Source organism: Atractosteus spatula, chromosome 3, assembly GCF_055471065.1.
Source record: "Atractosteus spatula isolate fAtrSpa1 chromosome 3, fAtrSpa1.hap1, whole genome shotgun sequence".
Taxonomy (NCBI): domain Eukaryota; kingdom Metazoa; phylum Chordata; class Actinopteri; order Semionotiformes; family Lepisosteidae; genus Atractosteus; species Atractosteus spatula.
In genome coordinates this window covers 48,741,513-48,759,799 of record NC_142708.1, presented here as the reverse complement: position 1 = coordinate 48,759,799, position 18,287 = coordinate 48,741,513, and the positions used below count along the sequence as shown (strand labels likewise).

At 38.4% G+C, this 18,287-nt stretch overlaps 1 protein-coding gene across 1 annotated transcript; it reads right to left on the bottom strand.

Annotated features, from left to right (window-relative positions):
- Nucleotides 1–75: 75 nt before the first annotated feature.
- On the bottom strand, nucleotides 76–17,689 carry sgtb (small glutamine rich tetratricopeptide repeat co-chaperone beta). Its single transcript, XM_088910907.1, has 11 exons — nucleotides 17,593–17,689; nucleotides 12,475–12,596; nucleotides 11,867–11,970; nucleotides 10,249–10,324; nucleotides 9,049–9,148; nucleotides 8,785–8,889; nucleotides 3,189–3,327; nucleotides 2,633–2,695; nucleotides 1,837–1,874; nucleotides 1,630–1,713; nucleotides 76–1,522 (listed from the first exon to the last, which is right to left on the bottom strand). Exons 2-11 carry the CDS (start codon nucleotides 12,572–12,574, stop codon nucleotides 1,411–1,413), a joined length of 921 nt encoding a protein of 306 aa, XP_088767033.1. The 5' UTR covers nucleotides 12,575–12,596; nucleotides 17,593–17,689; the 3' UTR covers nucleotides 76–1,410.
- Nucleotides 17,690–18,287: the final 598 nt, after the last annotated feature.

Here is an 18,287-nt window from a genome sequence, read left to right as displayed (position 1 = left end):
CGCCCCCCCCCAAACTTCAAAGCATTTTTAATGTTCCTGGTAAATGAAGCACACATACAGCACAACAGAGACCTAATTTAAATTATTTATTTATCACAAAAGGCATGTTATTGTTTGGATCAGCATATTGTTTTCTATTCCCAGTTTTTTAAATGGTATTTAAAATGTTTATCTTAAAAATTACATTTAATGTTTAAATCGCAGTGTAGTGCACAACTTATGGACATAATGTGGCACTTTGCAACAAAACATAATTTGCTCATATAATGTTGATCTAAGTTTCACAGTAACAATCAATTAATGACATTTTGGTGTACCTCCCACTGTAATGGGACTCTTATAATTACAGCCTTCCAAAGTAGTCTGAGTATACAGTATCAGATCCTGTTAAGGAACATGCAAAATAATGCTAAGAAGCATTACAATTCAGACATACATTTCTTTTCCTATGATAGTGTAGGAAGCTATTTACAGAAATTTTAAAACGGTTTCCAAACACGGAAGGAAGTGAAAAATTTACAGTGACGGGCAAAATACGTGCTACCTACAGCTGCAGTCCTGGAAATAGCTGCGTACAGTACATTACATTGCTACAACATAATACACATTTAAAACCATTTCAAATGTTATCAGACTAACGTGTAATGTACAGTCTGCTCTGTGGTTTTTTTATAATGTGTTGACTAGTAAGGTGTGCAATGTTTTTTTTGTTAAAGGAGATCAGCATTCATTGTGAAGCTGTTAAGTCACCGTAAAATGTGCTCGCCCTTTGCAGTCTGCTTCATTCTAGCGCTGCGGATATCCTCTAGTGGGGTCTTGACATTGTAATCGTGAAACGTTTACTTTGTATCTCTTTATCACTGCAAGGGGAAAATGTGCAATTAAATGTCAATTCACAAGTGCAATTCAAATAATTCAATAATTGGTGTGGCTGGTCAACATGATTGCACATTCGCATGTTTTCATATATTTAGATCATCTCCAGCAGTTTAAGCAATTATTTATTAATGACTACTGAACATTTATCACAAAGTCTTCCGTATTTTAAAGGCTACATTAAAACAACAGAAATAAGGTCAAAGCTGTCAGAAAACTGCACAAACGTACAAGGAAACTTGAAAATGTGTGCAAAAGTTCACCCAAATCAAGGTCTTATAAACCATCCTGCAAAGAGTTAACAACACTAACATTTCCAAACATCCCAAAGTTTCAAGAACCGGGGACATTTTTGATTAAACGCTCATGAATTCCTCCGAATTGCTCGTTCAGGTGATAAAGCGGGAAGCAGTGGAGATTTAAATTAGGAGCTCTAGGTATAAATCTCGCGTATCCTTCGCGTTCTGGAAGTGCGCTTCAGGCTGCTTCAGTGAGCTGGCAGAGCCCGCGGGCCCTGGGCCTACCTGCCCCTGGTCAGGAGCGCTCCTCCGCGCTGCCACTGAAGGACCTGCTCCGCACGTGGTTTCTCAGCTGCTCGATCAGCTCCGGGTTCTGCTGCTGGATCTGCTGAGCGAACTGCTGTCCGCTGCGGAGGAGAATTTTTATCTATTTAAGAGACCCGTGTGCGCTCAAAGTCTGAATCTCGGGGCTGAAATCAAAGCTAGAGAACTCATCAACGATCGCGGCACTCACGCTTCAATGAGGCTGGATATGTCCGATAATCCCCCGACCCCAGCTGCTGGACCGCCGACTGCGTTCGACATCATTCCAGACATGCTGCTCACGAAGAGAGGAGGAGATGAGTCTCCTTGCAACAAGGTGCTCTTAAAGACTGTATTAATACAAATCAACACTGGAGCACTGACCGAACGGAAGTCCAAGTAGACTAGCTTAACTTACAGCTGTTGCACTTGGGGGTTGTGCATTACACTTGCAGCCTGAGAACATCAAATCAAATTTGGACAAGAAAATGGGAAAAGATTGTCGTTAAAGACCTTAAACAAAGGAACTGGGAATGAAAGATGAGACCCTCATGACAGCATAGACCGATTTCTAACTACATTCTGGCAATTTCAGAAAGGCAGTATAAATACAACTATTTTTTCATGAAAATGCAGTTATTTTAGTGTCCTAAAGCAACATTGGTGGAACAACTTATACTCTATCTATACTAAACCCAAAGCTAGCATGATCATGATCAATGTTTACCATTTAATTCAGTTTAAAAATGAAATGGTTAACATTGATGTAAAAATAACAGCACAACAGTCATTTTCCAAGAGAACCATTCTGTGAAAGCTGCGGTCAGATTTAATTGAATGTAATAGTTCTAGGAGGATGGCAAATTTACTGCCACAGTTTCAGAATTTTTCCTACTTCTAAAACCACAACGATCAGTGAAACAACAGGGAACTTCTGTGTTTCAGTACATCTGAAATAAAATGTGATTAAAAATGATTAGAACATCACAATTAGGCATTATAAATTACTATTATTGTATTCAAACTACACAAATACCATGCACAACTTATTTGAAAAGAACTCTAAATGTGTGCTTTGCATTGACGAATCTATGAGTGAAGAAACTTAGAGAAAGTTTTACTGAGGGAGAAGTTAAATATTTTTAAGTGAGCTTGGTTAAAGACTATGCTTTGGAACTAAGAATTAAGCCAAGTCACATGACTCTTGTTCTTACCATACTGATGAAAGCAGGGTTGTTTATGAGACTTGCCATATCAAATCCAAGCCCAGTGGCAGTCTGTAAGAAAGACAAATTTCTGCACTCAAGATTGAAGTCTCCAAATAACACACCTGCAACCACTTAAGTCAAATACTACTGTATTTAATAGCAGCTTGCAGTAAATTATTTTTCAGACTAAATTTACTCATCTTTTTTGAAAGTACATTCTTAACATGATCAAGATAGATGTTAGGGAGATGTCACCTTAAGTCTTCATGCTATAAACAAAATATAATGGAATCAAGTGTAACCACAAACCACCTGTGTGCACTTTTATGAGACTGGAAATTGGGGTATTAAAATTAGAGACTATAGCCTTTAAGCACTATTTGCTTAACACAATTCTTTTTTTTTCTCAAAGGGATAATGGAAAATAATAAGTTAAACCTATGGGACAATAAATTTAAATCCAAGGAAACATACTGCTTTTTAATTTCTTTTTTTTTTGTCCAGTAAAAATTAAGTGTCGTTGATTGTGTTTTGTTGTAAGTGTTGTCGTATTTATACTTACTGGACTTGAGGCTTCCTTCAGCTTCTGCTCTGCAATTTTCAGGTTCGATTTATAGGTGTCATTCTCTGGATCCAGCACCAAAGCCTTCTTGAAGTATGTAATGGCATCTGTATATTTATTCATTGCAGTCAGGGCTAGACTGTGACAGGGATACATAGACATTTTCAAATGCGTGGACCCGCTCGCAAAATAATAAGATATCGTCTTCAGAAGAGATGAACAATTAAGTCTGAGATTAATCTTTGCTCTGGTGAAGTCTACAGATCTAAAGAACTGGAGATTGTTTTAGAAAGGATTTGGTTTATTTGTGGCTCTTTATACTCGGTAGTAATTATTCTGAGAGTGCTGAAACACTTGGTATTGTTTTTTTAATGCCTCTCACTATATAAAGCAGCTTTTAAGAGTCAAGAGTGCACTGTCTCACCCTGTTACTAAATATAACTGGAAAGGTGAAAATTTTGACCCCCATTCATTCATCATCCACATCTCCCAACTTTTTCAATTACCAACAACAAATGTAATCTCTTCACTCAATACACAAATCCTTGTTTGTAGTTTCAGGTTCTAACAGAGGTTACTTAAACACAATCATATAATACAGTACGTTTTATCTCACAAGCTCTGGGGTGTGAGTTTACTTGTCTCGTCAAATGAAAATCACTAGAAGCAGAGATCATTAGGACCTGAGGGCACAGAAATCTACATTTTGAATGTAGAGTTTAAATAATAATCAAGTTGACTTTCCTTTTATTTATAGCATGTGGATACACTGCTATGCATAACATTGAGACATTTAGGAGTTACACTATACACTATGTATATTTATTCAAAGGCTTTACTCTCATACAGTAGGTTACATGTCACATTGTAGTAGCTAATCCATAAGGTGTTCCACTTCTTCACAATTGTGAAGCTAAAATAATAGTTTAGAGAATTTCAAAATAAAGATATATCAGTATTAACTGTTAGGTTAAAAGAAAATAACTAAAACAGCAGTAGACATTCACCATAGAATTGTGTTCCTGCTCTAAACAGAGGAACCTGAGTGAAATAACTTTTAGCGCTCAAATTTCAATTTGTGGTGCCCAAAGCCTAATTAACAAGTAATCAAACAAGTACTGGAAAATCCAAATCACTGACTAGACAAGCAATACTTGGAAGGTAATCGGGTTAACTTGGCTAGATGGGCCGAAAGGCCTCCTGTCATTTTGACAAGAAGACTGTAACCTTCTTGTGTCCATCCATCAAGAGCAGGAATGAGACTCTTGAAACCAGACTTAAAATGGAGTATTGGAGTAAGAAAACCTTTGTACAAATGGGGAAATTAACTGCTAGTATGTTAATGTGTACTGTGTGTTAAATGGATATGCCAAAATAGACACTGGAGCACAGAAATTGCACTATGGATCAGTGGTCAAAGCTCCATTGGACAAATAAGCTAAAGAGTCAGTTATTTGGATCTTACTGAATATAATATGTGAAAGGTTTCGAAAGACCTTTGCTTCAAGCCTAGAACTATGCATGAATGAGGCTCAATTCAAGTTTAGGGATGCATATGCATCAAGTGATCCTGGGAAAATACTGAAAATGGATGTTGCATTCAATACACTTTTTGGTCCTGACATCCTAATACTGCCAGATAATTCCCCCTTTTAGGGGGTCCTGACATGGATCCCATAGATAGTAGTTTCGCACCTCGGACTCCTCAGCCAAGCACATACACCAAAAGTCCTAACCTGAGGTTCCTCTCGTACTAAGTGTCACGATTGTACTCCCTCCTCCTAAGGGCGCTCCAGCTCTTTCACTTCGGACCTGATTTTGTGCACCTGCCCCTTGTTCCAGCTCCTTCCTGTCCCCCTTAAAAACCAGACACCCACTCAGTTCCGGGCTCTGCATTGATTCCCGTATCGTGCGAGCCCAGGACCTGTAATCGCCTGGCTCCATTATGTTTTAAGTTTCTGTTTCTGTTCCTGTTCCCCCTGCCGGTTCCGACCCGGTTCCTGTTTTTAACCTGTCTTTGGACTTTGCCCGTTTTTGGATTCCCCGTTTGCATTACCTCTGGATTGTTTGCCCCGGACTCACCCCCCTGGACACCTGCACACTTTGGACATGCCCTCCCGTAATCATTCCCGATTCCTGCATGGCTTTTTCCCCTGTGTTTCTGACTCAACCCTGGATTGTGTCGTCCACATAGGGTCCGGAAAGAACTGTTCCGTTACACTAAGCAGGTCTGCTACTGCAGCAGCACACCACCAGTATTGTAAAACTAACCTGCCTCCTGATGGTCTAAACCCATTAGCTGAAATAAGTCAAACGCATCTGAAACAGGGGGAGGACACTGCAGACCTTTATCGCATGGAATGGACTCATCAAAGCACGGACCTCAAATACCTCTGCAGATGAGACTATTTGGACTCTTCGGAGAAACTTAAATAATAATCAAGTGTCTTTACAAGAGTGGTGATAAAGGAACAGGATTGACATGCATGCTGGTCTTTAATTGGAAGGTAAGCTGTGTATGCATAATTACTCTGACTAGTGCAATCTTCACAGTGGCTTTTCTAACCCCTCCCTCGGCTACCCCGCCCTTTGCCAGCTTTAACCGGGTCTCTCCTGTTGCACGGCTGGCCATGGTTTCTAAAATAAAAACCTCCACATGTTCCTTGGATCCTATTCCTACACCTCTGTTCAAAGCCCGCTTACCTGTCCTGATTCACTTTGTCACCGGCCTGTGAAATAAATCCCTTGAGACTGGGGCAGTGCCAGTTCTGCTCCACACCACTGCCGTTACTCCCCACTTGAAGAAATCTAACCTTGGCCTCCACCTGCTCTCCAGCTAGAGGCCTAATCTCCCACCTCCCCTTTTATCTCACAGGTTCTTGAGAAGGCAGCAGCTACTCAGCTACAGTTCTACACCAATTCCCCCAACTCTCTGAAAAAGCCCAGTCAGGTTTCTGACCCTTCCACGGCACAGAGTCTGTCCCTGTGAAAGTTTTCAACTTCAAATGGCTGCTGATTCTGGGTTTCTATCAATTTCTATTCTTTTTCTACTTGATCTCACAGCAGCCTTCAACACTGTGCACCACAACATTCTTCTGCAGAGACTGAAGGACTGTGTTGGACTGCAAGGCACAGCTCTGAAAGGGTTTCCTCCTATCTTTCCAACAGGCAGCAGTTTGTCTCTGTTGGGGAAACAAGTTCAGAGTTCTCGCCAGTGACTTGCAGCGTCCCCTTGTGGACAGTATCGGGGCCCATCTTGTTCCTCTGGGTCAGATTATGTACAGTAGCATTGGGTCATTTAACTTTCCCAGCTATGCAGATGACACACAGCTGTATATTAAAACCTAAACCTGGCATGTCCACTTCTTTGGAAAATTTAAACAGCTGTCTGGAGATCAGGATATGGCTGAGCCTCAATTTTCTCATGCTTAATAGTACGGAGGCCTTGCTGATAGGACACCTAATCAGATTGCCACTGTAACTACAGTCCCATCATTAAGGGAAATGTTACCTCTGTCCTCAGTAGTCAGAAATTAAAGTGTAAAGTTTGATGCTTCTTTCAGTGATTCAGATAATATAAAAAAAACACCTGTAAGTCTTCATATTTTGTGATAAAAGTGCTACGTGAAGCTATACCTACTTCTGGATGATAAGTACTTAGTTTTTGGTTTGTATATGACAATGAAGCAATATTTATATCATTTGTGAAGAAAAGCCACATTAAAAAGTTATTATTCAGTTCACAGTCCTCCAGTGAGTTATCTTACTATTTCAGCCCATGTGTTAATCTTACAGAAATCATTAAAAAATCCCTTCAACCCTGAACACAGGCAGCTAAAATTCAAGATCACTGACCAAGCTTTAAATATCCATCCCCAATGCTGGGCAGATAATCTTGTCATTAAGTAAGTATTGCTTTTGTGATGCAAATTAAAGGCCAATCAGTCTTCGTTTTGGATTTGATATGCTCCTCACAAAGGAGTATAACAAATCCAAAATCCTCTGTGAGGCAACTTGAATTTTTTATACTTAGTAGAAAGAGGTGACTCATGGGTGCAGATAGCTCCTTCTATTGATAGTAGCTAATAGATCTCATCCAGATGTTGCCAGAAAGAAGCCAGGGTATCACCTTCAACAATATGGCAGGGTAGCTGGTTCCAGGTTCCAATACAGACCCCTTTGTGTAAAAATGTTTCTCCTGTTCTGAGTTTTAAATGCAATTCCTCACAGTTAACACTTGCATTCTCTGGTTATTAGTTCATGGCTACTTCTGAAGAAGTCCACTGGATTGACATTGTAAAAGTATTTAAAGATTTTAAATACATCAGTCTGTTTCCCTTGTAGTCTCATCTGTTCAAGATTAAAAAGATTCAGTTTGTCAGTGTACGACATTCCTTTAAGTCTTCAAGTTTATGTGATCACTCCTCTCGGGACTGACTGGACTATGGAGAGACTATTACTGACCAACCTGTCAGTAGAGGCCTATAAAGGGGCTTCTATCGCCTGCAAATTGGCATACTTGAGGTAACTAGTTAATTAGATAATTAGTAACATATTGAAACCATGTTTAGTATGATGAGTGATGTTGGCATATATAAAATGCCTTACGGTGTTAGGTGGTGGTTAAGTCAGTTAGCAGTCTGCTCCAGAGTTTTTTTTATTTGAAGACTGTCAAACTCTCTGCAATAAAGCCTACCCCAGTGAAAGAGTTACCATTATGTGTTTTCACTTTCATGTAGTCAGTTAGCAGGTTCCTTACTGAATTACATTAGTTCATTGGGATATAGCAGGAACAGCAGTGATCCTAATAGAGTTCCTTGTGGTACTCCACTATTTACCCCAGTATGAGCATTTTCCCCTTAATCTGTATTTTGTTTCCTATCCATTGACCAACTCTCCATTCCAAAAGCATTTCCTTGAACATTGACTGCCTATGATTTAAGAATTAAGCTTTTAAAAGGAACTGTATCAACAGCCTTTGGAAAATCTTTATATCTATGTAAATATAAGTTCTGTTACTATGCTTTACTGCTGTTGCTTAATGTCAGACATTTTCCGTTGGTGTTCTATATTACAATAATAAAAAATACATTATAGCATTAAACTACAGCTAGTGTAGTTTTAATATTTAATACATTTAAAAGTCCAAATAAAAATCTTTGGAAATGTTTACAACCTTTTACAAAATGTATGAATTAGCAAAGGTGTATTGTATCATTATATAGGTGTTGTATGATAAACAACATGTTACTATTTATAATCTGTTTTTCCTCACAGCCCAGAGACTGACACCCAGTCCAGATATCAATATTCCGTACTATTTGTTTCTCATTTTTTGTTTGTCATTCCATAAGAACAGGAATTTTTACAATTGAAAGGAGGCCTTCCAGCGCACAAAGCTCATTTGGTAGTTAAATGGCCTGAGGATCTCATCCAGGCATTTTTTTAAGGCAGGTTCTAAGCTTCAACAACCTCACTGAGTGACTTGTTCCCTACTCCCACAACTCCTTGTGTAAAGATGTATATCCTGTACCCAGCAAGTAACTTTCCTAATGCGATCAGTGTGAAAACCGGCTCCAGACAGCAGAGGACTCACCCCATTCTTCCGTAGGCTTTGCTGTACGTTGGATCTATTCCTATTGCCCTCTCACAGTCATTTGTCGCTTCCACAAAGTTCCCTAGTTTACTATGAGCTGCAGCCCTGGGGAGATAACAGCAGCGTCACAAACCCATTAACTTTCTGTGACTCTGAAATGAAACAGAAACATTGCAGCCTGCTAAAGTAAACTCCCAATTACGCCCCTGCATTTTCTGCTCCTGATGATAAGTAATGAGGGTGTTTCATCCTTCCTGTTTTTACCTGTTACAGTAATAGACTGCATTGTTCAGGTCCAGGTCAATGGCTTTTGTGTAGCACTCAATAGCAGAGCTGTAATTCTCTTCCTTCATATGATTGTTTCCTAAAAGTAGACAGAGGGGCAAATCAGGCATTTTAACTGGATAAAAACACTTTATCACACTCAAGTCCAAACAACCTTCATAGAAGCAATTCAGGTATGGACTAACTACAATTCAGACAAACCTAGAAGAGTTAGAGTGGTGTATAGCTTAACACTTTGTAGTCACCGGTCTGCATCTATAAAGGCACAATTTACGTATAGGAGACCTACAGTACATGTTATAGTAATTTAACATTTAGCGTGACAATGGGTTATATTACTGTAAGTCCAATGTTAAATGCAAACCCAAGATCAAATAACTGGAAAAAACTGCAAAGATTATTTAAAACTAAGGTCTAGCAGACACAAAGAAAAACATTCCATCCTTTATGCTTGCTGTTTCTGCGTTTTTAGGAAGAAATTAACTTCCTGGAGTTAACCTGTCCTTTGCTTTTGTGCAAATTGGAAAATACTATGCAAGTTCACTAGTCGTGTGACTTTACAGTTATGTGATAGCTTCTGCAGAAGATTTTGAATACTGGCAAAAATCACGACGTCACAGACTCTAAGGATTTCAGTAAGACTATGCGAGGTTCATTCAAACAAACTATGTCCTAGATAGTATTTAATATAGGACAAGAATTTCTGAACACTATTGCCAATATTTTTCATATTCTTTTAAAATAATAACTACATATGACAGATTCAGGATGACAAACTTTGAAAACTAAGTTACATATGACAGAGCTAGAGTTATTTTTTCCTGTTTTATTGTGTACACACAATTACTGTTAATATGGATATACTCCTTCAATGCTCCTCTCTTGACAGCTTATGTAAAATAAACCAATTGAGGTCAATGATATTACAACATAACATATCACCTGCATTCCCACAAAGAAAGATTATTAAAGGCTTTTTAGCCTTTAAAGAAACACAGTTTAAAGTCACAGTCACAGTTTAAAGAAACATCTGAAGCTGAAATGAATCTACTTTACAAAAAGCTTTTGAATGGAGTTCCCTCGATTGGCTATTGCTAACCACAAGCAAAATTCATTAGAACTCTTCTGCTATTGCCACTTCAGAATTGATAACAAGAACTTCTGACACCACTGCTTTACCTTCGTTCTTCAGCTGTTCGGCCCTATCTGCATCTACTGGGGAGGCAGAGATCTCAGGAATGGACAAGTTGTCATTCTTTAAAAGGCAACAGAAGGCAAAAAATAATAATAACAATGACGACAATTCAGGTTTTCAATGTTTGTGAAGCTCTGCGAAACATCACGCAAAGCCTGATGTCCGCTGAGGGATCAGCCAATAAACATGCTAAAAGAGCCAAATGGCCTTACACAGAGGTTGTAAAATGGCTTAGTTAACAAAACATGACAAAATGTCCAGCCTACACAAAAAAAGTGGCCCCTACTTTCTTCAAGGACTATGAACTTGCACATTGAAGAATTGAAAAGATGAACCATGCAAGTCTGAATTGAGTCTTTCATAGGGCATACTGATTTTTCTTGCTCAACGGTTTAAATTTTTACTAGCAATTGCTAACTTGACTGTGTTTGTATGTGGAAAATCCTTTGGTTAAGCATAACCTTTTTGTTTTACTTTGCTACCCAATACCTAGAACTGGAATAGTCATTTTAAAGTTATGTTTTCTGCATACACTAGGTAATGACGAAGAGAAGTACTTGTTTTGGCAATGCTAATAGAGTAAGCCTGGGGTTCTCCAACCCTGGTCCTGGAGAGCCCCAATCCAATCTGTCTTCCAGTTTATCTGTTTCTGAAGATAAAAATAATCAAATACAGGCAACACCTGCATGTTATTGATGAATTAAGGAAGTAATCTTTCAGTTAACACAGATCCACTCTTTCAGTGCTCAAATGTCTTCATATTTCTATTCCAAATGATCTCTAATTTCCTTAAAATGAGATATCACTTAGCTAATCAGTAACAATTAACTTGTTCCAGGTCTTTAGGAACTGGCAATTTAATGGTGAACTGTTAAGCCTAGTAGACTGGAACTTTCCTTGAACAGGGATGGAGTCCATTGGAACACATTTTCATGGTGCTGAAATTTGACTGCTGTGAATTTGTACATTTTGATTTTGACCTTTAGGTTACACTTTGAGCTCAAGTGGTACAATAGGTAGTGTTAAAACTAGTCAAGGTCTCTAGTCCAAATTATTACTATAAAACTCTATGGCCTTGTATTTGGTGTGACAGTTTATTTCGATCAACTAAAATACGTTTACAGTGCCTTGATGAAATGTCCAAAGGTGCAAAATGAAATAAGTGGTTGCGTAGGTGTACAAGGCATAAGTGAAATACATATTTTTTGTTTTACTTAAACATTATAGAAAATGAGACCATTTATTTGTAGAGTACATTTTCCACTGAAACAAAACTTTGACATATAACAGTTCTGCTATAGTTTCACAAGTAGAATAAAATACAGCTGGAAGTAAGTTATTTTATATAAAATGCTAGAGTGTCCAGTTGTGTTCAGAAATTACAATTAGGATAATTTAACTAGGGCATTCATTCATGAACTCATTCACTGAATTAAATATGTGGTCCAATTCATAGTCATAGCAGTTATATTGCAGCTTTTCTTTAACCTTAGCTGAAGCTCTACTATGCCTCTTATATAACTTTACATTGGATAACTTTGTATTGTGAGGTCAGTGTGTCTGACAAACAGGACTGTGAAGACAAGGGCCAGCTGTGCATACCTTGAAGATGGAGTTCAAAAAGATCTCTGCAAGAGACTGTGGGACTGCAAGATAGCTGTCATCTGAGCTGATCTTAAATGTTGTCTCCAGACACTGTATTGCAACTTAAAGAAAATACAAGAAACAAACAAAATATGAACTCCAATGACATAATAAGACTATAAAGATGGTACTATTTAATAATTTACTCAATCAAGTGCTGTTCATCAAAATTACAGTGAGAAAAATGTAATGGGAAAATAACAGGGAATTGCATCTTAAGACTATACGTCTTTGAATCCATGGGCTTCTTTTAAGAAATCTTCAGCTTATTTAACACACATGAATTAGTAATTAAAAACTAGTTGTGAACATTCTTTCCAGGACTGAATACAAGTTTTATTAATATACAAGCTTTTTGTTCCTGATTCTTTTTTATCTCTGGTCTTATTGCAGTTAAAATGTTTCTTCCAATATAAACCACTTTCAAAAACAATTTATTGCGGAAACACCTTCCTGTTTCGTAAACGCACCCTTTCAGTCACTCTGTTCTTTTTAAATTTGATTTCAAATACGCAAGATGTCCAAAAAGTAAAGTGAACGGGGTACACATACACAATTTTTATTACCTTCAAGGCTTTCTTGTTCATCGGAGTTCAAAGTATCCGAGTGTGTCTGATCGCGGAGGAACTGCACAATCGAAAAAGCCAGGCGCTTCTCCACTGACATCCTGTTTGCTTGCCCACGTCACCTGTGTTTTAATTAGGACCAGATGAAATGCATAAATAAAACAATATTCCTAACCCTACTAATTCTACTAATTAGTTAATACTATTAAGTTAAATTATTCAGTATTTAATCCTCCTTATAAAGAAAAATGAAGGCGGCATGGTGGAGCAGTGGTTAATATTGCTGCCTCGCAATGTTGAAGTTTTTGATTCAATTCTGGACCTGGGGTGCTATCTGTGAGGAGTCTGCATGTTCTCCCCATTTTCGCAAGAGTTTCCGGCTGCATTCCAAGGACATACTGGTACAATAATTGTCTTTTGTGAAAACTGGCCCTGGTGTGTGTGTCTGTGTGTGCCCTGGCATCCTGTCCAGTCTTGAACCAGTCGCTTCAAAGGATAGACATCAGCTTCCCCATGACCCTGAATTTAATAAAGCAGTTTCAAAATGGATGCATCAAGGGAAAAACAGGTAGGAATTAGCGTTAGCAAGTCCCTGGTGAATGGAACTCATGAGTTGTTCCATTTCATCACTAAGATTACTTGACAACGTTTTGTGCACCATTGGCCCTCTATTATCAACACGGACATAGAAAATATAGGTATGTGTGTGACACAGTTGGTGGGTTGTATTGACTATGTGTCGTTTGTCTGAAAACTGTTTAATAGGAGAAAAAAAAGTGCAGATAAGGGATGAATACTCAAGACTCCATTAATTAGTGGAGTACTGTAGGTTTTGCATTATGACAACTGCTTTCTAACTTATATCAATCATCTAGATTCAAGTATATGTAGTAAACTAGTCAAGTTAACAGATCATACCAAAACAAGTGGATTAACAGAAACTTTTGTCAAGGTCCTTCTTTTGGAACTGTTACAGTTTTTAGTAATCTTCCTAGTTTGGTATAATCTCTGAAGCTTGCTATCTACACCAGAATCAGATCATAGATATCGTTTAGAAACAGCCCTCGTCCTTACACAGGTCCCTAAAATACTTCACTGAACATGTCACCCTATTTTGAGCATTAACCCCTTTCCTGTTCCCCTATTTCCTACTATCCAATTCCTATTCCAAGTAAGTTTATTACCTTCAGTACCCAGTGCCTGCAGTTTGAAACGTTATCAAAAGTCTTCAGAAAAACCCAAATATACAACTTAATATGCCAATCCCAGCAGGCAACGGGCACAAGGCAGGATACACCCCAGACCGGATGCCAGTTCATCACAGGGCACACATAGATACAGACGTTTTCTGAGAAACCAATTAACCTACAAGTATGTGTTTGGACTGTGGGAGGACACCAAGGAACTCTGAGGAAACCTATGCAAATACAGGGAGAACGTGCAAACTCCACACAGGCAGCACCCCAGGAATTTCACTCAGGGCCCCAGAGCTATGAGGCAGCAATTCTAACCCCTGTGCTGCTGTGTCACCACAGAATTAAGACTAACTGGACAACAATTATTATAGGTTCAGTGCCATTGTTTTCTTGTGGATGGCTACCACATGTGTATTTCTCCCGCTTCAAAAGAGTTTAGTTAACACCAATGAACGTGACCTCTTTTCCTTGAGTTCAATTGTTGGAATATCTTCTGTGCTTGAAGTTTTGGTCATCGCAGGTGCTTCTGTAGCTGTAACACTTTGGTTTCTACTGTAATATTTAATATGGAACTCCTGCTTTTTTCACCCTAAGGTTTGTTCTTTTCCTTACACCAGCATGAAATATGTATTCAGTACCTTAACCGTTTCTCTGCTAAATGTTCACCACCTTTATTGTTCCTTCTGCAGTTGTAATATTAAAAAGATCTCTTATTTTCCCTTCCACTGCTGTATTCCTTTCCGTATCGATCCTAGAGTATGACTTCTCCAATGTGATTATGTAATTATATTCTTTGAAAGGTTTTGTACTTTTTGGAGCTGGTCTGAAAGATCATCCAAATAAGCCTGCTTCTCACAATCTGTTTGTGTAATCATATCTTCACCATTTATAGGGAGATAAAGTCAGGATATTGGTTATTTTACTGTGTTATCATACAAATCAACTACACGCAGAGCACAAAATGCGGGTTATGTTATTCTTCTATCTTGCTATAGCTAAAGGACACGCTGACCCGGTTGCATCTTTTACAATCCAGAGTTTCATCAATTTTCCCAAACACAGCTAAAGGCAACTTTTAGAGCCCGATATGTCAAACATATAAGTAGGAGAGCAACGTCTAGGATCTAAGCAGTAAAAAGTTGTTTTTTCTGTCCTACAGTATATTTTTACCATTCTACACCAGCGGTACCCAGTCCCAGAGGGCCACACATCTGCTGGTCTTCATTGCAGCCAAACATAATTACCCAGTTGGAGAATTGAATATTGGCAAGGCTTTTTCCACTCAAACGTTTGGTATTTTAATGAACTTCTGGAATGTATTAAAAAGCAGCCTCAAACTTGTTTTAAAGCTGAAAACAGTCAAACAGTTCAAATTAATCCTATTCGACTAATTAAGGGTTAACTGGGAAAACCAAAACCAGCAAGTGTGTGTGCCTCCAGAACCAGGTATGAGAATCCCTGCTCATAGGTACAGTACATCTCGTTCAGGAGGGATGAAACCTGGAAAGTCTCTTTAAATCAACAGCTTGTAAAAATATGTTACATCACTCTGGTTAAGGTAATGCTTAGCTTAATTAGTTCATTAGAAAGAAACCTCTTTGGTCATTCTGGACTGGAATTGTGACCCTAACTATAGAAAGAAACACATACTGTAGTAGCTAACAAATTATATTTCTTGACTGTGAGATTTTAAAAAAAAAATATTACACCGAAACCTTGAACAGTGTCCCTAATTATTCCAGGCACTTGTGTGATGTTCTGCACCAGAAAATCCAAATTCATTTAAAAAAGAATCAATCTGTCTTGATTTTAGTACCATTGCACAGACGATTTAAAAAGCGTGCTAAGTTCTTTCAGCTTACAGCAGAAAACAATGGCTCAATGGGAGAAAACTGCTGACCCAGCGGAGGCACTGTTATAGTCTACCACCAGATCCTCAGCTGATCACAGACACTCTCTACTCCTTCAGCACACACTCCAAGTAAATGAAGCACTATGTGGTATCCTAACAATATCATCAAAAGGCTTGAATCCTGATTGTTTCCCCAACTCCTGCCAGCCCACATATTTTAAGATTAATCTCTGCAATGATTCGAGAAATCCAAAGAAACACCAAGTTAAAAGTACACAAAAGAAATGCTTGACATTACAAATCCTGTGCAAGTCATTTGTTTCAACTAGTAAATGCATTCTCAGTTCATGCCTCCCTTAAATGTTTTCTAAGACTCTTGCAATTCACTCTGAGTAGGTTCATGTTTGTGTGCATTTTAGAGGACAATTTAAAAGCCACCGTACATATGAATACGCTACATCACCAAGAACCCCCCCCCCAAATACTGCAATACACTAAACCCCCACAAAACTTTAATTTAAACAGAGGAAAATAGTTGGGTTAGAGGCTTTCCCCTCCATTTTGTTCATGCAATCCTTCATTCCAGATAATCTTTTTAAGCTCTTTTTAAGCTATTAGTTTTACTATATCTCTGGAATAACAGGATTGGAAAACCACTTTCAAAGAGCCCTCCTGGGACACTCTACTCACAAAAAAGAAAGTGAAATTAAAATTCTTTTGCTCACACTTAACAGATTAAAGGCAGGGAGAATTTAAATAACTTTGGGCTCTACTTCCACCTCCATCATTTCCAATCAATGCCATTTTGTGTTGCAGGGCCATCGTCTGAGTGACAGTGGGCTTTCTGGCAATAGGGCTGGATTTGAAAAAGATGAATTGGAACTGCGTGAAATAATTGCACTGAAAGCCAGCATGCTGAGAGATGAAGCAAGTCCCTCAGAGACCAGAGCAGAGCCAGATGCAAGATGCAAGATTAGGTGCGGCCAGTGTTGCTTACAGTATTTGCCTTCTTCTGTTCATCGCAGAAATTAGAGGCAGCACGAAATGGAAGACTGTAAACTTTATATGCGGTTGACAATATATATAAGCAGGCTTCTGCTATATAGTTTACAACCTGGGAAAGGAAATCTAAGAGAAAGAAAATTTCAAAATTAATTCCAAATCTACTCCAACACACATTAAATAAGCTGCCTTTTGGACTTTCAAGAAGGCAAAACACTGTATGTTAAAATAGTGTCCCAGAATGGCAAGATTTGACTCTAGACTTTTCCTGGGTAGGTATTAAGCAATTCTTAATGGGTAAAACAGACTTAATACTAAGGAAAAGTGTTTTTAATGAGTTCAAAGACGTTTCTCATAACGGTCATGAAAATAAAAAGACACAAATCTGAGCACAGTTTGGAACAGCATGAAAACTGTTACCATTAGTTCATGAAAGAAACTCGTTCTGAAAGCACCTGTGACATTTTATACTGTGACTATTAGTAGCGCTAACAATGACAACCTAATTATGCTAGTTGCAGTAGAACAATATATATAGCATTATCCGATTAGCATAAATCTTTTTCTTCAGCAGATGACATTTTCCACCCTCACTTGACTTAAGCCGTCTTGGGGGAGTTATGACTTTTGGTGTATTGGTGACATAATACACCTGAGAAAAAATGAGATCATGGATCATTAAAACTACATAAAAGAATTATCCTAAAGCGTGCATATTACGAAGGAACAAAATAGCCATTATCAGATATTCAGCGAATTTACCTTTTAATTTCTATTGCTAGACCGGTAGCTGTCTGACATTATACCCTATAATTTAGAATGCTTTAGACAACGGTATTTACGTAACCCCACATGAAAAGCCGTGATAATGCATCTGACTGCCGCTGCCTTACTTTAGCATGCATATCATGGCTGATGTGCTCAATAGCGCTTATAATGTACAGAAACAATCTCGGTTATAGTGCTCACGCCCAAAACTACATCTTCTCAGCTGCTGTGCTACATAACGGTCCACAGTACACTGTATATTATTTAGCCTTAGGTTTCTGCTGTCACCCGCCCACCTACCTGTGTATTTCTCGAGCAGCCTCCACAACACTAGCACACTAACTTCAGTCAAACCAATCTACTGCGGAGCTTGCGCATTCGCAACGGAAGTCAGCCCGTTCAATTCAGTGTCGACCTGTCAATCACGGCATTCTGGGCCAATAAGTAAGACTTTTCTTTAGATTTTCAGATGTGGGAGAAGATTTCTTGTCTAACAGACGTTTGTTTTAGGTGCTGTAATTTTAACACAGTACCACCTAAAGCCTTTCGACGGATATAAGCTTCTACACTATGCACCATAAACCCCCTAAAGAAAAGGTTGTCGACTAGTGCTTTTCAATGCACATTCGATAACATGGCATACTATGAAATTATGGAGCTGTGGTCCATTTCTAAAATGCACAGGACTATCTCATGAACTCTGAAATGCAAACTTTGAATTGATCCCATGATCCTCTAGAGTTGAGGGATATTCATATTTCTTCCCACACATTTCGTGCGTAACTGATCACAATATTTTTTGTCTGTAGAAATTGATGATTTGATAATCATATATAAATCCTCCTGGGCCGAGACCCCATGTTTAAAGAAACAGTTGTATTTCAGAATGCCTGACAGTATTTAGATAATTCTTAATTTGTTGCAAGTCCCTCCAACCTTTGAAACAAACTACATTAATACAATGTTACATTTTACATGTTATAGTAATATTAGTT

Bases quoted from the DNA above. Each gene is read 5' to 3' on its own strand.
- sgtb (XM_088910907.1), bottom strand. From the start codon at position 12,574: ATGTCAGTGGAGAAGCGCCTGGCTTTTTCGATTGTGCAGTTCCTCCGC. The intron at 10,325-11,866 runs GTATGCACAGCT...TGCCTTTTAAAG, and splicing joins TTTTGAACTCCATCTTCAAG to AATGACAACTTGTCCATTCC. The intron at 9,149-10,248 runs GTAAAGCAGTGG...GTCTACTTTTAG, and splicing joins CGAACAGCTGAAGAACGAAG to GAAACAATCATATGAAGGAA.